The sequence below is a fragment of the Aptenodytes patagonicus genome, chromosome 7 (genome assembly GCF_965638725.1).
Source record: "Aptenodytes patagonicus chromosome 7, bAptPat1.pri.cur, whole genome shotgun sequence".
Taxonomy (NCBI): Eukaryota; Metazoa; Chordata; class Aves; order Sphenisciformes; family Spheniscidae; genus Aptenodytes; species Aptenodytes patagonicus.
Window position 1 is genome coordinate 62,236,228 of NC_134955.1, and position 17,241 is coordinate 62,253,468.

A 17,241-nucleotide genomic window follows, 5' to 3' on the forward strand; every position below is an offset into this window, starting at 1 on the left:
TTGTTTAGCAGAGGATCACGTTGTCACCTCCTTTTGGAACCTAGTTCTAAACTTTTCACTAGGTCACTTGTGAAGAACGTATTTTGCACATTTTTCATCTGTCATGTTAATTTCTACCCACGGCAGTACATTTTGAGACCGGCCTTTTCCATAGACTTTCTCAAGCGTCTGACTAAGGTATAGGAGTTGGCTGGTAGTGCTTAAATATCTATTTGTCCCTTTACCACAAAGGAAAGGACAAGGAAGACCTCCTAAAGACTCCAGGTGGAAATAAATAATAAAGGTATTGGGAAGAGGGGGTTAGGAAAAGGTGTGCTTTTGTGGGGGGTTCGTAAGAACACTTACCACAATTTTGAAGCCCTAAAAACCTGATTAGCTTCTACATTAACCTAAAGATTCATTGCTTATCTGCAAGACATATATGTTTTATTTAAGACTGGTATATATGGGCATTGTGTTCTGTAAAATATAGGAATGACGCTATGTAATAAATGTCCTCAATGTTTGCATGTATTTCAATCACTAATATTTCAAGTGTTAAATTAAGCTAGCACAAAGGTAAAGAAAATAAAAATTCTTTGAAGAGAAAGGGATGCATCTCTTTCATTTTCAGAGCTGAACTTAACACTTCCATGTGTGAATGATTTTTTGATAGGGAGGGCAGATCTGTTTACTACATCTGTCACCTTGGAGAAGATTCTTTGGTTCTGTAATGGTAGTGAATATAATATAAGAACTTTCACTGACTGACTGTGTATTTGAGTAATGCTGGATTTAGGGGGAAAAAAACCTACCAGTCAAGACACTTTCTCTGTTTTTTCTATTCCTTTCCTAAAGGCACATACAAGTGATTAATTTGTTACGAGAAACGGGAGCGCACCTTCCAAGCCATGACTTGGAGAACATTGGAATGATACTCAGCAGGTAAATGTGATATAAGGTGAGGTGGCCCTAACATTGGGATGGAGGGGGATGGTTTTTCAGAAGAGACTCTCAGAATGGAGAACCGTGTGTAGACAACTTCCAAGAAACAGTTGGGTCCCTGGCACATGACGTGGCTATTTCTGTGCTAGACTAATAATAAGGAAACAAGTGAAGTTATAAAATTAATAATCAACTCTGGGTCGGAGCACCAGTAACTCAAGAGAACTCCGAAGCAGGGAGTATTGTGGGGATAAGTGAGCTGGAAGCAAATATGCCCTGTTTTTTCCAAGCACTTTCACTGAGGAAGGGTGAGGAGGAAGCTGTACAAGGTGTGATTTAATAGCATCTCTATTTGAGAATAAAGCTGCACATAGTACATAATTTTTATTTTCTTAAAATCCACTTTTCACTTATATGGAAATGGTTTCTACTCTAACTAGCATATAACATCATTTTTAAAAATAACTAAATCAAATAGACAAATAGGTTTAACCCCAAAATTTTTGAACAACTGCTCACCATCTCTATATTTAATTTTAAGAGGACATAATCCTCTGTTAAAGCTGGTTTTCCATACAGTTGCTTTTAATATATAAGGTGGTTTAATAGTATGGATATATATTATGAAAAGAAATAGATGCTTGATTTTATTTTTTCCAGTACTGGTCCTGAATTACAAATTACTCTGAAAATTCTAAGAAGGTTTCATGTGTTTCCTAAAATTACTTATAGTTTTTACTTCATTTCTTCTTCTCTTCTTCTTCTCAAAACCAAACAAAAAAACCCTGAGTACTGGCCTTTATATCAGGACCTGGCAGAAAACCATGAGACCTGTAGGAACCAGCCAGTGCTGTATATTGTCTACAAAACTATAAGGTCAAGGTAAAGCTTATGTGTGTTCTGTACAGAGACTGGGCTCTGTCCTTTGAGTGAGTAATTCTGGCATCAAGAAATACTAGCTGGAGTGTTTCCGTTGTCGTAACGCTCCCAGAGGGGGCTGGGTAATAAGACTTTTACCATGAAGTTAAAATATGCACTTCCCAGGGCACTGCAAGTGATAGGACAGAACTAAACCCTTGGTTTGCGTAGTTTCCATCTGCCAAGAAGGCGAGAGGAGTGGCTTAGGGAATGGCATTCCTCTGCAAATAAATTGGCCCCTTACCTAGCCCTGGTGCCACGTGCAGAACCAGTTTGGCTAGCTGACCTGGGACTAGTATGTCCAAAAAAAAAAAAAGAAGAGAACAAGGGTCCTTTAAACAAAAAGTGGTTCTGATGCAGTTTGTTACAGCATTTTAAGGAGGCTCGTACACCTGCATCTGTATTGCACGATCTCCTGTTGTTCAAAGCTGGTATTTTGATAATAAACATTTAAGATATTTTGAACTTGCATTGATGGTAATAAGTTTAGTATAAAAACAATGTAAATCTTCCAAACAGAGGATGGGACTGCACGTGTGTGCAGAGGCTGAATGAGGACTCGGCGTGGAGTGGCATACTCGGGGTGAGAGGGAAAAAGGCTCTCCCACCTCGGTGCAGGTCAGGAGCCAGGGCCGTGGCTTTCTCCCAGCCAGCAGCTTGGAGTAGCGGCCGTGGCCAGAGGCATGCCCACTGACAGACGTCACTGCACGGCATGTACCAGGAGCACTGCTGGTACAGTGCTTCGAGACAGCCCTGAAGTGTCTGAATGGTGGCTCTTCCATACACTGCTCCTGCAGAGCTGAAGGGCTTGCTTTCTTCTTGCTGTTTTAGAGGGCACAGCATAGTCTTTTCCACCACAGTGGACTTTTTCCACAGAGCATTATCCAGATGCCTAAAAGTTATTAAATCTGAGGTACTGGTGTTTGTTCCCCTGCCAAAATGTCTCAGATACTTCTTCTAGAGTATCCTCAGATGACCTGACTGATACACTCATTTTTCCAGCATGCTTGGGCCCACTGCTCTGTCCTATCTCTTACCTCCTCCTTTTAAGCCTTCTCTTTGCAGGCACTGGCACCTTCATGGCAGTCAATGTGTTCACATGGTCAAGCTGCTTATAGAACAAGCTGTTTATAACATCTTCCCTCTGTCTAATTTGAACTATTTTCCTAATCTCTTCTATCTTGTAATGTGCCTTAAGCTGCAATTTGTACCAGTCTGAATTTGTCACCAAGGCAGTATGTCAACTTCTTGGGGTTTAGAAGGGCAAAGCTGCTTGCTTTCTGATAAGCTCTGGGTTCCTGCACTTAGCTAACTTAACTTTTTTCTCCCATACAGTTCTCTCTGAATTAGAAGCTATAATCATGTTTCCCCCCTTGCTGCTTACCTATCCTCAAACAAATTGCTTTCATAAAAGTGAACAGTGATTTCTGTGTTCTAATACTGTCTCCTCAGCTTCCTTCTGTTTAGACTCATGATTTTAGAATAGAATAGAATAGTTCAGTTGGAAGATTTTGGAGATCAAATAAAAATGAATGTGCTCCTTTGGCATTGGTGATGTTTGAGAGGGAAAGGAGTACCAACAAGAACTGAGAGTTGGACAGTGTCAGCGGGAACTCTTGTGTAGGAAGTGGAGATGCACATAGGTGCAGCCAAGATGATCTAGTTATTAAATCTTTCATGGTTTCATTTGCTGGTTTCTTTTTTTTAAGTGAGAGGTGTTAGTCTGATTTTTAGAATCACTTTGTTGATGTTGGTATCTGGATCTTGGCTTTGTTTTGAAATGAGAAAGAGGTCTCAACGTTAGTACTATCTGTTAAAAATATCAGAATCTCTTCTCATATTGCAGTAGTATTGTCATCTGTCTGCAAAACCAAACCACAACGAGATAAATTGGGACACTCAGACTTATTCTGAAGGCTTGTCAAGTTCTGGAGTAGCTAAACAGTTGTTTTGTGTTTGTTTTTTAAAGGAAAAAAGCCTGTATATAATTGAGATACTCTGTACAAAGTCTGTACTTCACAAAATTAAAGAGGGGCGTAAAGCCAAACCATCTTTCTCTTCCATATTCTTAGATTTCATAAAATGATATGATATACAAGGATGCAGCCTTTCAAAATCAGCAACTTTTGGAATAAGATGCCTCTTCAATTTAACATAAACATTGGGGGTAAGGCTGGGGGAGAAGGATAAATATGCCTCTGCAGGAATTAGGACCAAGCTTCTAATGCCTGCTGTCTTTCAAAGAAGTCTGTCTCAACTGAGAGATGTGGAGATACTAGCTAAGAGCAGCAGTCCCAAATGTGTTCAGGATATAACAAACCGTGCCTTGTGCTGGACTTTTAACTTGTTTTTTGAGGATTTTCATTTAAAAAAAAGAGAAGAAAAAAATTCTCTTCTGCTAGGGTGATGATACACCTAAAAAAGAGGAAGTACTTCCTGATTGCTTTATATAGACACTGAAAAAGGAGAATCGCTGAAAAAGCAGAGCTTTGTGTCCCTGGGAAAGATGAAATCCTAGTACCTGAGGAGGCAGGAGGGAACCCCAAGGTGTCATTTCACTGTACTCATTACTTCCCAGATCTAGAACTGCATTGGCCCTTGTCCTTCTAAACCCTCTGAGACCTGAGCAGCTTTGTTCCTGGTACCTTGACAGTAACAGAGCACCCCTTAAACAGCAGCTCCTGTAACTGAGTTTGCTTGATGCTAGTGTGACAGGAGGCACAAAATCAGAGTGTGTAATTGCATTATCACTATCCTTGTTATCTTAGCTCTGTCATCATGATGGCTACATTAGCCGTGCTGAAACTGTGAAATCATTTTTTCTAAATGCAAGAGTATTGATAGGCAGCATACCTGGGATTATCTGCTGTAAAAGGTATCAGTCAGAATTTAGTAAAATGTGGTAAGTAGTTCTTTGTCAACAAAGCAGGTTTTAAACATCCCGATAAGTGTATATTGAAGTTTTTATTCCATTTCATGATATAAAAATGATGCACTTGCTGCTTAGAGGATGCACTTGTAAGTTAGAATTGCTGGCTTAAATGTCTTTGAGAAAAATACAGAGCAAAGGTCCCTATAGTGTACGTTGAGACGTCCTGTGTATATATTTGACTATATGAAGTACACTTACAGTGTGTAGAGGAAATACAGATGTCTTTGGCTTGACTACAGAGATCTGGAATTGGGGAAAATGTTTTGTGGTGTTCTTGATTATAATCAATTTAGTGAATAGTAGGTATCTTCTATTTAGAGTGGTATCTAAATTTTCTCGCACGCTACATCACTTTTTGTTCTCTGGGTCACAGTCCCCATAGAATACATGTTTCACTTGATCAGTAAATGGCTGCTGCAGAATTGAAGATACTTCCGTGTATTTGGATTGCTCTAATGTCACGGAAGGAGACCACTTCACAGTGTTGACCTCTGGCGGCGTGGGTTAAATTGCTCTTTCTGAACAGGCACTACTAGGCAGTTAATTTTCAAGTAAGTGCAGTAGTCCTTGTTTGTTGCTTACGGTGATGCTAGCTGAATTGCCCTGGGTATGTAGGTTGGTAGTGTTTCTAAATGTGCTGGTCTTTGCCCAAAGTGGTTTCCGCTCTGCACGTGGCTGAACGATGAGATTCTGTTTGGCAAATACAGTGCTTTCCTGTCCAGTGTTGGAGACGCTTGTAACTCTCACTTGCTAGGTAGCTTTTTGTTGTTTGTTCCTTAATTCTGGGACCTTCCAGTGTCAACGGCAAGAGACTTGTCTTTGTAAATAAAGATAGTTCTTGTGTTCCAGAAGTGGCTGCTAAACAATTTCTTCTCTGCTTTACTAATGCTTACACATTTTCTTTATTAATACTTTTTCCTGCAGTTTCCTTAAGGACTTCCCACTGAGCTTCCTGTTAGACCTCCTTTGCCTTCCTCTGTTTCCTTATTGGTTCTGAGGGGCCTTTTTTTGTGACGGCAGTTTTCATTAATGATTTATTGATCCTTTTCTTCATGATGTCAGACTGTTAAACCTCATAGCACCCCACTGCCACTTCCCTGTCTCCCAAAGGCCCCAGCTGTAGGTCTTCTGCCCTGCCTCAGGGTTGGTAGGGTTGCCTGGCGGAATACAGACAGAGACCGTTTGCTTTCCCTTTTCTTGCCCAACCTCTGGGACTGCTGCAAGCAAAAGCCTCTCTCTGACTTTCTCCTCAGACTGCTGCAATTACAGGCTTCCACTCCCCTGAAAACATTTTTTCAGGTACTTAAAGAGATTTAATCGACAACAAAGTGATTTCAGCCTAGCAGGGAAGTGAACGTTCCAGCCTTGCTTTCAGGGTTTCTTCCATAAGCTTACCTGACTGTCTGCCCCTTGCATCTTCTAGCCTTCTCCACTCTCCACCAGGTCTGCCTGGCTTGGTTGTCATACCAGGAGCCCATCACCATCCTGCATCCCTGCTGCCAGCAGTATGCCGTTCCCCAACAGCGAGCACTGTTTAAGGCATCAAACTCTGAACTTAATAAGTCTGAGGAGGGTTCTCCTCTCTTAATGAGCTTCAACCTCACTTGATGATTATTGGTGTGGTTCTGCTGAAACAATCTGCAAGCACACGGCCAGCTGAGGTCTGAAGCCTGACACATGTGGGGTATCTTGAGAAAACTGAAGGTAGTCCTCCCAGCCTCGCTGTCAGTTCAGCCTGTCCACAGGCTTGGTACAGATGGCCATGCTTTTGCATAGGTACAGGCTGTTAGCCCTTCTTTTACCAAAATAAAAGTTTAAAATGAACCTTAAGAATTATGGATGAGACTACCAGCAGATGTGCGAAGAAACAATCTGGTATACATTCCTCTGAAAACTTTAACTTACTTACTTGTATATGATTCATTTTGAACCTTTCTATTGCTTGTTATACATGGCAGATAGAGGTCATCTTTAAAAAGCTTTTTTTTTTTGCTTGCTGCCCATTTAAATCTTACAAATTGTCTTATAAAACTCAAAAAAATGTAGCTGTGGTACTGTCCAAATGATATCACATAAATATGCTGTCATAACTTCTGATAGCAAACACAGTTAGGCAAACTTGTGAAGGGGGTTTCTTAATGGTTTTAAATAAGGCACGCTGATTGCTAGCACATCTGCTTGTGCTCTCACTTACTTAGCTGCATCTTGATTTAGCCATTGCCCTCCCCCCAACTCATTTCATGAGATAAATATTGTGTTGTGAAATATGAAACTGCATGACTTTTTTTCCCCTTTGGTCATAGTCACACCCACTATGTGAAACTAGCCTGTTGTAAGTACTTATACACAGCCCTATTAATTTAAGGAACTGATTCATCAAGCTGTGTTGCTTGCTCAGCTATTCAAAGCTGTTGTAATAGTGTTCCTTTACTTACCTCTCTACCCTGGCAGCCATGTTAAGCCTGTTCTGGTTCAGCGTTTGCCTGCTGAGCTAATCGACAGGACCCAGGAGCACACTGAAATGGACTGAAAGATTTAGAACCAATATTAATTATTCTTTTTCCAGCCTTGCAGCTAAAGGCGATATGGATGGGCTGTACGCCTGGTACCTAGCTGGGGCTGACCTGGAGCAAACTGGTTATGATGGCAGGAATCCCCTACAAGTAGTAAGTGTGCATACGGCTGTACCGCGTATGGCGTGCTAGCTGTGCGAGTAATAACGCACGCTGTTGGACAATACTAGTTTGGGAGAAGTATTTGCATGTCCTGGTGCACAGGATGGCAGGATTTATTCATGTTTCTACTTACAGGCAGAGGCTACAGGGCATAAGGAGGTTCTTGACTTCTTTAGACAAAAGCAGTAAAGAAGGTAAGATCTCGTTTTCAAGTGCTAGATTTCTGAAATGTACGGATCAGCATATACATGTATGAAGGGGGATTTTGTATTTAAGCCCTAGTTCACTGCAGGGCATCTGGGTTCAGCTGCTGTCCCTGCCTTGGTTTCTGATACGACTGAGTACTTTAATCCTTTGTAGAGTGGGGCTAATGTTTATTCCTCTTTCTGCCTGAGCCTGGAAGTGCTTTTTTACGGTGCATTCCACAGTGTGGTTCTAAACTTGGTTGGGAATCTAAATGCTATCAAAACGAAACCACTGAGGGTAGTAATGCCCTGTTCCGTTGGCCCGTTGCAATAAACTGTTGCTCCTCTGTCTTGTCTGCATTAGAGAGGAAATGCCTTTTATTGGGGCACCTTGCCAGGCCTGGTTTTCAGGGTGCCGTGCCCACAGCACAGGGTGGTGGGCAGTAGAGCAGTAGAGCTCTTCTGCAGTAGAGCTGCGAGGCGATCACAGCCGTTCGGCTGCACAGCCTCCCACTCAGGAGGTGCTACTGTGGTACCTACAGCATTTCCACATGTGCTCCCCCTCTAGCTTTTAATGGAGCATCTTACACCAGCCCCTCTTCTAGTGTAACACAGTCAACCACCACGGGAAACGTGGGGCAGATTCTTAATAGACAGGAGTTAGTTGTACTACACACATAGACTGCAGAAAGCTCCCTTTCAGCAGAGAGCTCTCCCGAGGGCTTGCTCCCCCTCCAGGCGCAGGACAGGGCAGTGCCATGGCCTCTCTCCTACTCAGACCTTGGATGTAGCTGCCTGGTTGTCTCTGACACGGACTCCCAGCATGGATCTCTTTTGTGCTGCTAACATACAAGGTGTGTTTCCCTAGCTGTGTGCACATGAGGCGGGTGTGAGCCTCGTGTTCAAAACATCAGATCGGACGAGTCTCTCTATAGGAAACTTGCCTGGGCGTTTGACCTTCTCCAATGCTGTGCTGTAACTGGAGACATTGAAAAGACTTGCCTTTCGTTTCTCAGAACTCCTTTCTGAGGCAATACGTTGTTGATTTAGATATCTCTTCTCCAATATATTGGCAAGTCTAATACCAATCTAAATATTGGGAGGAGATGATCTCCTTTATTTAATAACATTAACACAAAATTTAGTTAAAGGTTTTGCTGCATCCATGGCTACCTTGCCACTTGTGTGTCCCATTTGATCAATGTGAGTGAATTCATGTGTATATAAGTGGAGAACTGCAACTGGAACTACAGCATTTTTTTCATCACTATGTACTGGTCTAAATGACCATAGGACAGAATCAGGCATTTTTTGCTTTCCTGTAAAGTTTTGGCGTTTTCTTTGTTTTTAGCTGATACAGAAGGATTAGATAAAATCACAGTCTCAAGCATTTAAATGGAAGTTTTCCAGTGTCCAGGATGAAGATATATATAAATATATATATATAAATATATATATAAAATATATATATTTATATATATTTATATATAAAAATATATATATTTATATATAAATATATAAATACCTTCAGAATATGGGTTACATTGCAAAGGGATTTTCATTTTCAGTGAAAAATGTCTGCAAAAGTCACTTTTCTTTTGTAAGTGGGGAGTGAATGTGTTAAATCCTCAACTCCTACATGGATCATCTCTTAATTCCTTTGGACTGAGCCACCAGTAGTGTAGGCAGCCTGAAGGAAGTCTTCAATACCGCATGAGAACTTGCTTGACAGGCTACGAGGTAATCTCTTCTCGGGAAGGTTTTGGATACTGCCTAGTTCTAAACATCCATTTTCTCTTTCTCCAGAGGCTGTAGAAGATGGTCACTCTTCAGAAATACCGGCTTTGAACATTAATGGTGTTAAGTGGTTATGGAAGGAAAAGAGGAAAGGAACAATGGTAGCTGCACTTGGAGCATACAGGAAAGCTAGAGCTTAGGAATAGTCTTTATTTAGGATCACATTAAGTTCTTGCTGATTTTCTAAAAAATATTTACTGCTTTATCTTTTAATCACTTTTTTTGAAAAGCAATTTTTATAAACAAGCGAGGCTGGAATGTATTGCCTTTACTGTACAAGTTCTGTTTTTAAAGAGACCTTTTGAATCTTCTTATGTTAAATCAGTGAGGATGGCATTGCAGGCATAGCAAACGGAAATGCTGTGGTGAATTCATACCAAGAAAAAACAGTGGATTGTGCATTTCTGGGTTTCGGCTAATAAAAATCTCCGAGGAACAATCTTGGTTTCACTTTGTCTGGTTTTTGCAATGGCTTGTATCACTTCAGTTGCAATTACAGCAATTGTGAGTGTCAGTGCAAACAATTGAATCAGTCATGGGCATCTGCCTGCAGTTGTGTACTAATCTTCACCAGTGTGTCACTATAAAACCTCTCTTAAAATGAGTAGGAGGCAGATGCCATAAAGCGTGTTTGTGGGACTAAGTGAATTGATTGTTTTGTTTCTAATAGCATCTTTCCCACATCCTGACCAGAATATAATCAAGATTGCTACATGCTGGACACATAACACTTTGGACTGTAAATGTGATCTCAGTATTAACAGACCCCAAGTTTAAAGCCCCAACACTTTCAGACGAAAGAGAGAAAGCAATATATATCTTTTCAGCTGCGTCCGCCCTAGAGTATGTAAACGTAAAGAATACTTCAGGCAAATACATATATTGGAGATGGCAACTTTTAATTTCACCTACAACTTCTGCAATAACCTATGTGGATTTTCTATCTGCTTCATCTGAAGGGAATCTTTGAAGTGCAGATAGTTTTTTCTTTTTCCTCTTTATACTCTTCAGCCTTCCCACAGCTATTCTTATCATGGAGGAAAGCTGCATGGACTACTTGCTGAGCCTGCTAGTATTAAAAGATTCCCAAGGTATGTTGCATACCAGATCCCCCTAAAACAAGGTAACTGTGCATGTAGTCTGAGGAAACGCTGCATACGCTCCAGTTAAAAACAAAACAAAACATAAAAATGCATGATTTTTTTAATGTGAAGAGTAGTGCACCTCTTCACTATGGTCACAAAAATTACAACTATGCTGTCTCATTATTAAATAATTGATATTATATAGCAATAAACATTAGATTGAATAAAATTAATACGGAATTAAGTAAATGAGATCTAACGTAAAAAATCAGGCTTCAAATTCACCACCTTTTTAGTGTCTTATCTGTAAATACCTAAAGGCAATGTATGTAACAAAGTAATGCTTGTGAAAATTTTTACAATCAGGAGAAAAACCATGCACAGGCTCTTCTTCCTACAGTATTTAGACCTGCTATCTTAACTCTTGCCTAATCAATAGTCTAAAAGTTGATGCACTGAACTAGGAAATCCCTGATAAACTTCTCTGCAAGTGACTTTCTTGGGATTGGATTTTTTTATTTAAATTATTCTCAGATGCAATAATTTGTCCATAGCAGCATCCATTCTTTATTTCTGTACCAGAATGACTGACTGCAACATATACAGAAGCATCGATATTTTCCTTATACCTTTCAACAAGGGTTGATGTGATCTACAGAAAACTTTCTAAACAACAATGTTCTTGTACTTTAGATGGGTGTTTTGTTTTAGAAATATAAAACATACTTTTCTTTTGAACGAAGAATGGTATTCTGGTGAAAATTACTGAAATAATAGGCCTTAACAGTAAAACTGAAGGAGAGGGAAGAAAACAGACAACCGTTTTCTTCCTGCATATGAGCCAGGTAAAGACACAAAGGACAACATTTAGAAATGTGATCCAGTAAGAAAGCTTTTAGTTAGAAGCTCGTAAAGCTAAAATGAAATGGTTTGGGTCACGTTTACAGTGAGAATAAAGCAGTATTAGCTTCTTTCTGGCAAACCTTTACAGAAATGTATATCCTATTAATATGCTATTTTGCATAAGATAGTATTCCTGCAACTTTCTAGAAAATTTACCATTTGCCTTATAAAGAGACCAATATCTGACAAATATTTTAATGGCAAACGCATGAATGCAAATTTAACATTTATCAGAGAAAGAAGTGGTTCTCTTTTATATATGTCAAAATTTCATTCAAGAACTGTAACAGTCTACAAGCGTTAAGAGAAACTGTGTATAGGGTACTGTGATTAAAAAAGTGGCAAAAATCAGCCAGCCAAGGCCAGAAACTTCAGCTCTTGATTTGATGTCGGGGACGAACTTCAATAATGCTTTCGAGATCCTGTGTTTATCTTGTTCATCTATTACACCCTTAGTGCAGTGGATTTAATAATCCTAATTATACTCTCTGTGATAACTCCCAGTCTTATGATGAATCTATTAGTGTGTAGTAACCCTTAAGCTTTACATCGTTATTGGTCAAAAGCAGAATCTTGTTATTAGTAAGGAATGAAAATTCTACCTATTTGTTTCTACCTATTTGTTTTAGTTACTGTAAGCAGCTGAGTGTCTTTCATTAGTTAAAGTATGCTAGACATTCCAAGCGCAGCTTAATTTTTTTAAACATCCTAATTTTTCTCCTTCAGCTCATCCCTGAAAAGATCAAATGCGCTCTTCTTTTTATCCAGCCATCTTCCGCTTGGTAAAGGTTTGCAGATTGAGCAGCTGTACAGGGCCATTACTAATGCAAACATGCTCATTCTATTGCTGGGACTAGCTGCGGGTCCATTTCATAACTTCTATAACAGCTTTAACTCCGATCACCCACGATGTCCACGTACCCTTTCATATCTACATCCAATTATAGTTTGTTAGCTCGAACACATACTGCGAGGATTATCTGCAGATCTGTGCTTGACATTTGATACACAGTACACATTGGAATAGCACGGTAGAAGCTGGATAAAGTTAGTTCTGCATTTTTTTGGCACAGAAAAGCTTGTGATATTTTTTAGTATCAGCTTTTAATGCTTATTGGAACATAAAGATGACGTTTCAGTTTCTGTTAGAAAACAGCAGTGGCTTCCATTCTTTTCCAGCCTCAGTCTACTAATGCAAGCGTTCGGGCTGTAGCTTCCCTTGCCCTACAAAAGCACCAACAGGTGAAACGCCGTGCCAGGAAAGCGCACAAGCTCCTGAGACAGCCTGCTAGTGTGTGAGTGTCAGAGAGGCTGCTGCGGGTCTGTGACCATCCTGTTGAACAGCGCGAGTGCGTGCATGATTTCCGCAGTGACTGTACAACAGCAAAAAGGCACAGTCGATAACCTGAGACTCGTAGCTGCTGCACAAATGTTGGATTTGTTTCCAGTGTTGGATCTTTCAAGTTGCAGTGATGTTCTGGGAATGAACGCTGGTGCTGGAACCTCTGCTGCCTCTCCACAGAGGAGACGCTATGAATGCCTCCTGTAAAAGTCAAATGTTACATCAATTCTACAGCTTTCTTCACTTGAAAGACAACACCCAGCTTCCACTTTGTTTCTTTTTCCTAATGATCCAGCTAATACTGCCAAGGGATAGGGACTTGCAGAAAGCAGAGATTTGCACAACTAACATGTCCAAGTTCCTGTCTGATTTGAGTTACAACTTTCCTTTCCTGAATGCAACCACTTTCTTTTTTATTGATGTCTGAAAACATTAAGTTTCTGTTTGGAGATTCTCTTATAAAACTTTTGTGATGGAAGGGCGTTCTTAATTATTTGAAAAATCAGCATGTGCTTGCTCTCTTACTGCATGTTATCTTGGTAAACTGTTAATATCTGTCAAGGCTGGCTGACCCACTGACAGATTGACTCTGTCTGATCAGTACAGAATTGCTGTACTAAATCAGCTGTTCAGCAAGGCTTCAGTATCTGCTCGTTCTTCTCAGACTGCTAAATAACTCCAGTTCTGCACATCTTGACTTAGAATTACCATCCTATAGCATGTCTCAGTTGTCTCATATAAGGATTTTGGTGTTCAGCAATGAGTGATAATGAAATCTCTCATCTGGAACTAAACCCCTTTATCCTCTTTGAATCAGAGTTTCTCTATTTGCAGTCTTCTGAATGGTGTGATCTACTGGGATTCTTCCAAAAAGATTGTGATCTAGCTGGAAGATTCCTCCATTTTTAAGGCGGGTTCAAGCAGCAAATGGCTAAGGGGGGAAACGTATCCCTTGTACATAGAAGACAGAGTGCACCCAGTTCCACTTGCACACAAAACATTAATGGACCCATAGCGCGATCAAATCCGCCATAGGTGTAATCCCCTTCTCTAGGTACCTATGCTGATTCCTGCATGGGACCTACCACAGCAGTGTAAGAAATAAAATGCTTTTAGTTTACAGCATCACAATTTGTTAGATCACTGAGATAAACCTGAAGTAATTGTATGATGGGTGAAAACAAGAAATTATAAAGAACCGATCAAATGTGTGCGGCATATGCCATCACAAGCATTGCTGATACATTTGTGTCTCTTCCAAGTGGACTCTATCAGCAGTATAATCATCTTCTAGACTAGTAAGACTAGTCCTTCCATGATTCTTTAACAATGTTTTACGACATTGTGGTGCTTGATTGCATGGTTATAACAACACTTTCATTTTAGTGACTCTTTTAGAAAAGCTACTAATGTTGAAAGCTTATAAGATATGTAAAATACTCTACTGAACCATACAAATGAATCTGTGGGACTCAAATGTTGCCATCTTAGATAGTCCATGAGTCAGAATAAAATCTGGTACTACCAGATTTATTATTTGTGCAAAGTGTCTACCTGAAAATTACTTTAGAAACTTCATTAGACATACATTTGTTTACCTGTGATCAGGTGAATGGGAAGAGGCAGAAGCCTGCATCTCAGACGTGTAGCTGAAACAAGTATCCTGAATCATAGCAACAAAATGAAATGTCTAGCGTAAACCGCGCCAAATAGCACTACTTAATGTGGCTCTGTTTGGAAGAGTTGATACAAATCTCATGGTCAAAGGATTTGGTCCTTGATGTCCAAATCTATGTTGATGTCTGACCAAAATTGCCGCTGACATAACAGGAGGATATAACAAACGGGGACCACGACTCCCCGCAGGCTCCGTTGGCAGGGAAGAGGCAGTGCCCCTTTCCCCCTCACCCAGCCTTGCCAAAGCTCGCCTGTTCAGGCACGCTCAGCTGGTGCATATCTTGCGCACTCCCACTGGCGTTTTGAGCTCCACACCGGCACCTCCCTCCCACTCCGGGATGCTGCATATCAGAGGGAGATGCCAGCCAAATCCATGGGAAGGTGCCAACCAACAACATCCTGCAGCTTTGCTCTGCAGCCTCCTCCGTACACAGGCACTGCCAGGCTTCAGCAGTGCGTGACCTGATGCGTGGCACATTGCATGACCAGACAGGAAAAGGCCGAGAGATCGTTCTCTGTCTTGCAGCAGCAATAAATATCACAACAATAAACGGTCTCTCAAGCCACGGTATTCCTCCACATCTTCTCAGCTTCAAAATGGGACCAGAAGAATGGTGGCCAGGGGAGATGTTACCTGGCCAGAACTGCCTGCTTAGTGGCGTGTGCAGCATTTCCAAGTACAGATGAGCCCCGTTAATTACATGTTTATGTGCTCAATAAATGTGTTTCTTCTGTAGTGCCACTGTTGTAGATCCTATTAGGCTCTTGTGCTTGGTGTTCAACAGTCATAGACCCTGGTTTTAAGAGCTTACAAGTGAAATTAGATGAGACTCCATGCAGTGAAAGGTGGTAAGAAAGGGGCAAGAGAAAGACCATAATGTTTGTTTACATCAGCTGGTTATTTCTACACCTTGATTTCCAATTATTTAACATTAAATGATTAATTATTAGCATAGAAGGGGAATGACAGTCCTGGCAATTCAGTAGCGATGGTTACGTACAGCAAAGAATTTCAGGGTAAAGAAAAAGGAATCTTAATGGCAATCTTTTGCTAAGAGATAAGGAATTATTACAATTAGAACAGAGAGTTGTAAATTAATCCTGCCACATGCAAGAAGCTGCTGTGCTGGGGAGATTCTCTGAAGGCGATACCTGTGCATGAATAATTACACTTGCATCTTTCAGGGTGTGTGGCTTCCTTCCTGGATATGTTTTGCTGTGGATCTTTGTGACCAGGGCCCAGTAAAAGTGGGATTTCAATGCATCAGATTCTTTCTGTGGCACATCTGAATTTCCGATTCCCACTGACGGGTCAGTTTTGGGTGACATGATTCCCAGCACCCTTGAGGCAAGACGTCCAGCAGAGATCTCTGCTGAATCCCGTAGAGCTCCAGGGCTTCACGACAAAGATGACTGCCCGTTACCTCTGCTGACTGACAAGAGTGTGATGTGAAATAAGTCAGTTTATTTACTTGGACCACTTTGACCAAGCTCTCTGCCCACAACTATGTCACCATTCACCACTGTTGTTTGGAAAGTTCTACATTCAAGGACATAAAGCCAGAAATATGAGATGTTGCTAAAAATGGCCATGCTACTTCACTGCAAAGCCACACTCTGCATCTTCAGTGGCTTGAATCAGCAGATACTTAGGAAATCTCAATAAATGGTCAAATCATTAGTAATGACTTCCTTTCTGATGGCTTTATGGGATGGAACACATAATTCTCCTAACTGAAAAACCAGCTGGTTGGTGAATGTGAAAATTAAAGTTGGTACAAGGTTTGTGATGGCTATCACAATTAAGCATTGTAATCAATTACAAAGTTATTAAAGCACACTTAGTGCACAGCTGCTAATCTTAAATATGAAATTGTTGGCTGAAATTTTCAGAAAAAGCTAGGGACTTCTAAGGTCAGCTTCCAGGGTCTAATCTGAACCTTAATGGTAGAATAAAAGGTGGCTGGCATTTTATGAAAGTCAGCTCCTCTTATAGTCTATAGAGTCAGGCACCTGGGAAGTGAGGCATTCAAAATTACTGGTCATGACAAAATCTTGTTCACTGGCTATTTAATTTGTATTTTTATTTCAAATTAAAAAAAAGAAACCCAAAACAACACAACACAAAAACAAAAAGAGGAGAAAGGAGAACTGATTGTGAGGAGATTAAAAAAAAGGAACCATGAGACCAAACTTTCCTGAAATTTGGTAAAAATACTACAGAGATTGTTTATCCAGAGTTGACTGCAAAACAGGACTCAGTGGATTCCATTTCTCATATACACATCTCCAACTGTCATCCCAACGGCACTGCTGTGGCTCCTAAGCTTCCAGTGGAAAGTCATGGCCAAGTATAATCTACACCAGGACCGCAGAAGTGCCTCCTCATTGTTTGCAATATGTTTTTCCTAATGTTTTTGGGGCTCCTAGTGCTGGAGTTGGAACTTCTCCTTAATATCGAGCTCTCGATGCAGAGGCTGACGGATCTGCCAGGACACATCTGCTTGACAGCTCACGCGCCATCTCTGCAGCACAAGGATTGTTTTTCACCCTTTGATTTTTTTACAACTGCTGATGCACAGGTAATTGTACCCACTGATCCAGCATCAAGTGTGCAAAGCCCTGAGGTCTCCTTATTCTACGTTGTTTATTAAAAGAACTGACACGTTTAACAATGAAATCAAAAATTGGAAGTAGAAAACAGAAAATTTATGCTGTTATTTACTGCTAGCTATTGTGCTACTGTATACAGACAAAGCTTGACTGGAAAAATTCTCCCAAAGAGGGAAAAAGTACATTAATT

At 40.6% G+C, this 17,241-nt stretch overlaps 1 protein-coding gene across 1 annotated transcript in view; it reads left to right on the top strand.

Moving 5' to 3' along the window:
• ASPG (asparaginase) overlaps window positions 1-9,870 on the top strand; it is a 51,273-nt gene extending 41,403 nt beyond the window's left edge. Inside the window, exons 13-16 of the mRNA XM_076345553.1 lie at window positions 838-924; window positions 7,341-7,440; window positions 7,585-7,643; window positions 9,441-9,870. Of these exons, the coding sequence (XP_076201668.1) occupies window positions 838-924; window positions 7,341-7,440; window positions 7,585-7,638 (241 nt within the window). The 3' untranslated portion in view covers window positions 7,639-7,643; window positions 9,441-9,870. The remainder of the gene's footprint in view (window positions 1-837; window positions 925-7,340; window positions 7,441-7,584; window positions 7,644-9,440) is intronic.
• Window positions 9,871-17,241: the final 7,371 nt, after the last annotated feature.